We start from the raw sequence: 6,557 nt of genomic DNA, 5'->3' as shown, positions 1-6,557 counted from the left end.
GTTGACAACCAGGAATAGCCACTACACAATCTTCTTTCTTTTGAGGGCTATGCTTTGACTGAATATGTAGTCAGTTCTGGAGAAGGTACCATGAGGTTCTGAGAAGAAGGTGTATTCTTTCAATTTAGGATGAAATGTTCTATAGATGTCTGTTAAACTCATTTGGTCCTTAAGTTTTGTTAGTTTCACTGTGTCTCCGTTTAGTTTGTGTTTCCTTGATCTGTCCATTGATGAAAGTTGGGTGTTGAAGTCCCCCACAACTATTGTTTGAAGTGCAAAGTGTGCTTTTAGCTTCAATGAAGTTTCTTTCATGAATGTCGTTGCCCTTGCATTTGGAGCATAGATGTTCAGAACTGAAACTTCTTCTTGATAGATTTTTCCTTTGATGAATATGGAGTGTCCTTCCTTATATTTTTGATAACTTTTGTTGAAGGTCAATTTTATCTGATATTAGAATGGCTACTCCAATTTGGTTCTTGTGGCCATTTGCTTGGTAATTGTTTCCCAGCCCTTTACTCTGAGTTAGTGTCTATTTTTGACACTGACGTGCATTTCCTTTATGCAGCAAATTGCTGTGTCCCGAGTAGGTATCCAGTACGTTAGTCTATGTCTTTGTACTGTGGAATTAAGTACATTGATGTTAAAAGATAGTAAAGAATAGTGATTTTTGATTCTTGTTTTTGTTGACGTTATTTTTATATTTGTGGTGTTGCAGTAAATCTCCAACCCACATATGCCCCGGCACACAACTCATTATGACTACATGTTGTGAGCCTAGATTGGGCAGATATACTGCTACACTACCATCTTCCACATCCATGAGTCCGCTTAGAACTTGCAGTTTCTCTAGGCCATGTGCTTCTGCTCTGCTTTTCTTCTTCCTCCTCCTCTTTTGTCTCTTTCTCTCTCAAGTATCATTCTTTTCTTTCTTTTTGCTCCACCTTCCCTCTCTCTGCCCAATCATCAGCTCGCCTTTATTTTACAAATGAAGATGGAAAGAAGGTTTACAGGAAATCACCTGAATGCTCACTCATTTCCTTGTTCACAACCCCTCACAGGACTATGGAATTGACATCAAATATAATTAGCAACAGAACTATCCACAACACTTCCCTCTTTCTGTCCAATTAGAAGTCTATTTTAGCATGGTGGCACACGCCTTTAATCCCAGCACTCGGGAGGCAGAGGCAGGCAGATTTCTGAGTTCGAGGCCAGCCTGGTCTACAGAGTGAGTTCCAGGACAGCCAGGGCTACACAGAGAAACCCTGTCTCTAAAAAAAAAAGTCTATTTTATCTCAGATATAATTGAACATAACTATTACTGTTTTGTAATTTATAAAGTACAAGAGACCTAACACCCAGTTCATCGACTTTGTTAATTAAACAGAACTTCTGTTATCTATTCTTACTTAAAAGAGTTATAATTCTACATCTGGCTATGTCTTGGCTTTAGATTGAATGCCATCTGGAAACTATCTTATCAAAACTGTTTCTCTCACAGTAAAAAGCCTGGGTCGGCTAGGAGTCTATGTAGTTTTTCAACCCCATCAGAAATCCAAGATCAACTGATTTTAACTGAAAATATATAGGAAACCTTAACAGCTTCCAAAACTTAGCCAATTTATTGAGACTGCTGATCACTTGGACAGCCCCCTACTTCACCACGTTGGAGCACTGGTCTTCATCTGACAGACTTAGAGAAACAGGCATATTAAGGACTAGCCTACTCTGTCTCAGCAGAGTCAAGCTGTCCTAACCTGTAATTGTGTCCTTTCTTTGCACAGTAATATGTCTGTAGATGAAATGAGGCAATTCTTGCCTAGTGGCTGTTTTGCCGCAACTGGAGTAACTCAAAGATGCTCAGTTTCTTCTTTGAATCCAAGACAGGGAAAGCTGTCAGGAGCAGACTGGTCTCAACAAGTGAATAAATAACATTAAAGGTCACATTCTGTAGACTTCTGATGCTTTTGAAAACCAATTATCTATTTGAAGTAATCTGGACTGTTCTCTGTTACCTGCCCTCAGCCATTTCTGATTAAAATACCTGAAAACACCCTAACAATAAACTCAGAGCCATGAATTTCCTAATTGGCCCTTAACTCACAGGCTTAATGTCTCAGATCTGTTTATAATACCAGCAATAGAAGGACTGGGTCTAAGTCTTGTACTTCAAAATGTTTAGTATCAAAGACAACCTATAATAACCAACCCCAGCCCCAAAGCCTCGAGAACTGGGATGATGACTCTTCATAACTTCTTCAAGCTGAATATGGATGTTGAGATATTTTTGAAGAGAGGGGAAAGGTAGGGAAAATGGGTCGATTCGTTGTCCTTAAGAAGGCCACACAGATGATTGCCCTGATGTCTGTGTCCTGACTGGATCTGGATGAAAACCCAAGACATCTGGAAATCAGTCAGGTCACTTCAGCATGTCTGATGATGAAATTCACAAAGGTTGTACATTCTGTAATATATAAATCTCAAAACAAAACTTTAATATCATCAAGAAATCTTTTTGTTTTATTCTCTGGAATCTAGTTCTTCAGGGAGTCTCCTTCTATCATGTCTGATATTTATCAATTTGGAAGGAACCCACAGATTTTCTTTTCCTGTGGAAACAAAGGCATAACCTGTCCTCCAGTGTAACACATTTCCCATTTTCCATTCTGATGTCAGAATATCCTTAATATAAACAGGCCGGTTTAGTGCAATAGTTCTTTCCACAATCCAGTGTATTTCAGCAATTGTGGTGTTTTGTTTATTAGCATTAAAAAATGTAAGGTTAATAAAGCACTATGTAATCTATCATGGGGATTCTTGTTGATCCTTTTGCCTATTAAATATGTCCCTTAGAGTTTGATTAGATCTCTCCACAATCGCTTCTCCTGTAGGATTGTGTGATATGCCTGTAACATGTTTTGTATTATAATATTCAAGAAACTGCTTCATCTTACTAGAGATATATGTAGGACCATTATTTGTTTTAATTTGTATAGGTATTCCCATCATGGCCACAACTTCTAACAAATATGTAATTACAGCCTTTTCAGATGCTAAGGTGGTTGGCTATTGAAATCCTGAATATGTGTTTATAGTATGGTGCACATAGTTTAATTTACCAAACTCTGTAAAATAGAAGACGTCCATTTGCCAAATGTCATTTCTTTGGGTACCCTTAGGGTTAGTTTCCTGTAGGAAATGGAGTTTGGTTATACAATTGAGCATGTAGGACATTGTCTCAACTTTTCCTTGGCTTGTTGCCAAGTGATAGAGAATTCTTTCTTTAAACCTTTGCTGTTAACATGATGTTTTTTATGGAATTCTAAAGCCTCTAGTACACTTCCTATCAATAGTTCATCAATTTCATTATTATGTTGCACCAGACAGCCTGGCAGGCCTGTATGGGATTTTATATATATATTTATATTTTTTTTTACTAGGCAACAGAGCAAAGTGATGACATTCCCAAATAACTACAGGTTTACCAGTATCTTTGACTTTAGTTCTTTTTATAAATTTTTTATTTATTTATTTTTGATATTTCTTCATTTACATGTCAAATGCTATCCCCAAAGTCCCCTACACCTTCCCCCAACTCTGCTCCACAACCCACCCACTCTCGCTTCCTGGCACTGGCATTCCCCTGTACTGGGGCATATGATCTTCGCAATACCAAGGGCCTCTCCTTCCATTGAAGGCTAACTAGGCCATCCTCTCCTACATATGCAACTAGATACACAGCTCTGGGGTATACTGGCTAGTTCGTATTGTTGTTCCTCCTATAGGGTTGCAGACCCCTTCAGCTCCTTGGGTACTTTCTCTAGCTTCTTCATTAGGGGCCCTGTGTCCCATCCAATAGATGATTGTGAGCATCCACTTCTGCATTTGCCAGGCATTGACATAGACTCACAAGAGAGAGCTATGTCAGGGTCCTGTCAGGAAAATCTTTCTGGCATATGCAATAGTGTCTGTGTTTGGTGGTTGTATATGGGATGGATCCCGGAGTAAGGCAGTCTCTGGATAGTCTTTCCTTCTGTCTTAGCTCCAAACTTTGTCTCTATAACTACTTCCATGGGTATTTTGTTTCCCATTATAAGAAGAAACAAAGTATCCACACTTTGGTCTTCCTTCTTCTTGAGTTTCATGTGTTTTGCAAATTGTGTCTTAGATATTCTAAGTTTCTGGGCTAATATCTGCTTATCAGTGAGTGCATACCATGTGTGTTCTTTTGTGATTGGGTTACCTCACTCAGGATGATAACCCATTTGCCTAAGAATTTCATAAATACATTGTTTTTAATAGCTGGGTAGCTCTCCATTGTGTAAATGTATCACATTTTCTGTATCCATTCCTCTGTTGAGGGACATCTGCGTTCTTTCCAGCTTCTGGCTATTATAAATAAGGCTGCTATGAATATAGTGGAGCATGTGTCCTTATTACCAGTTGGAGCATCTTCTGTATGTAGGCCCAAGAGAGGAATCGCTGTACATTTCAGTAGTACTATGTCCAATTTTCTGAGGAACTGCCAGACTGATTTCCAGAGTGGTTGTACCAGTTTGCAATCCCACCGGTAATGGAGGAGTGTTCCTCTTTCTCCACATCCTCACCAGCATCTGCTGTCACCTGAATTTTTGATCTTAGCCATTCTGCCCAGAGTGAGGTGGAATCTCAGGGGTTTTTTGATTTGCATTTCCCTGATGATTAAGGATGTTGAACATTTTCTCAGGTGCTTCTCAGTTATTCGGTATTCCTCAGTTGAGAATTCTTTGTTTAGCTCTGTATGCCATTTTTTAATAGGGCTATTTGATTTTCTGGAGTCCATCTTCTTGAGTTCTTTATATATATTGGATATTAGTCACCTATCTGATTTAGGATTGGTAAAGATCCTTTCCCAATCTGTTGGTGGCCTTTTTGTCTTATTGACAGTGTCTTTTGCCTAACAGAAGCTTTGCAATTTTATGAGGTCCCATTTGTCAATTCTTGATCTTACAGCACAAGCCATTGCTGTTTTGTTTAGGAATTTTTCCCCTGTGCCCATATCTTTGAGGCTTTTCTCCACTTTCTCCTCTATAAATTTCAGTGTCTCTGGTTTTATGTGGAGTTCCTTGATCCACAGAGACTTGACCTTAGTACAAGGAGATAAGAATGGATCAATTTGCATTCTTCTTACATGATAACTGCCAGTTGTGCTAGCACCATTTGTTGAAAATGCTGTCTTTTTACCACTGGGTGGTTTTAGTTCCCTTGTCAAAGATCAAGTGACCATAGGTGTGTGGGTTCATTTCTGAGTCTTCCATTCTATTCCATTGTCTGTTGCTTTACCAGTACCATGCAGTTTTTATCACAATTGCTCTGTAGTACAGCTTCATTTCAGATATGGTGATTCCACCAGAGGTTCTTTTATTGTTGAGAATAGTTTTCACTATTCTAGTTTTCCTATCAATAGTTGATCAATTTCATTATTACCTTGCACCAGAGTGCATGACAGACTTGTAGAGGATCTTATGTGTGTTATACTTAGGGTATAATTTCTATTTGTGATCATTTGTTATAGCTGAATAAATAGGGAATTCAATTCAGAATCATCCCAAATAAGTTTAGCAGTCTCTAAGTGTTAAACAATTCTCTCTATATGTTGAGAGTCAGTCACTAAATTAAGAGACTCCTGAAAATCTGACAACACCATGATTATTGCATATAATTCAGATTTTTGAACTGACTTATAGGGACTCTCAGCCACCTTACTTAAATCTTCTGATTTATATCCTGCCTTTCCTGATTTACTGGCATCTGTGTAAAATGGAGGAGCTCGCAATATTGGAGTTCCCTTTATTATATGAGGGAGAATCCAATTAGTTCTTTTTATGAACTGCAGCTGCCTGCTTTTAGAGTATCTGTTGTTAATCTCTCCCATGAAGTTCCTGTGTGTTCTTTGCCACTGTTCATCTCGGGCCCATTATAAGGCAATTTCTGCTTTATTAAAAGGTACCACAATTTCAGCTGGATCCATTCCAACTAATTGTCGTAGTCTCATTTTTCCTTTTAATATCAATTCAGAGAGTTTCTCTATGTAGGTTTGTAATTTCTTACTGTTTATGAGCTAAAAATATCCATTCTAAGATATAATCTTTCTTCTGCATAAGAATTCCTGTAGAGGAATGAGTAGAAGGTATGATAATTAAGATGCAGACCATCTTTGAATCAATACAATCCAGATGTGTACCTGCAATTTCCTTTTTACCAAAGCTAACTCCTTCCCAACCGCAGCTGATAATTTCCTTGGGCTATTTAAATCTTAATCACCTTGTAAAGTTTGAAATAAATTATTTAGCTCTTGAGTGGCCAAGCAAATCGCAGGCCGCAACCAATTGATATCTCACAGTAGCTTCTGAAAATCATTAAGGGTCCTTAATTGGTTTCTTCTGATTTGCACCTTTTGTGGCCTGACCCTTTACAAACTTCTTTTATACTCTTGACAATTAATAGAATCCCTCTTTGTATTTTTTCAGCAGTGATTTGCAATCCCCCTGGGGGAGGGGGGGAGAGACAAGGCTTTT

The 6,557-nt window shown here is 38.4% G+C and overlaps 1 protein-coding gene across 1 annotated transcript in view; it reads right to left on the bottom strand.

Annotated features, from left to right (window-relative positions):
• Window positions 1-3,850: 3,850 nt before the first annotated feature.
• Window positions 3,851-6,557, bottom strand: part of LOC110321368 (aly/REF export factor 2-like) — a gene marked incomplete at its 3' end in the record, with an annotated part of 24,544 nt that continues 21,837 nt past the window's right edge. Inside the window, exon 6 of the mRNA XM_021197589.1 lies at window positions 3,851-3,885. Coding sequence (XP_021053248.1) covers window positions 3,851-3,885 — 35 coding nt within the window. The remainder of the gene's footprint in view (window positions 3,886-6,557) is intronic.

Source organism: Mus pahari, chromosome 5 (assembly GCF_900095145.1).
Source record: "Mus pahari chromosome 5, PAHARI_EIJ_v1.1, whole genome shotgun sequence".
In the NCBI taxonomy this organism is placed as follows: Eukaryota; Metazoa; Chordata; class Mammalia; order Rodentia; family Muridae; genus Mus; species Mus pahari.
The sequence above is the reverse complement of the archived record's forward strand: the minus strand, read 5'-3'. Positions and strand labels throughout refer to the sequence as shown.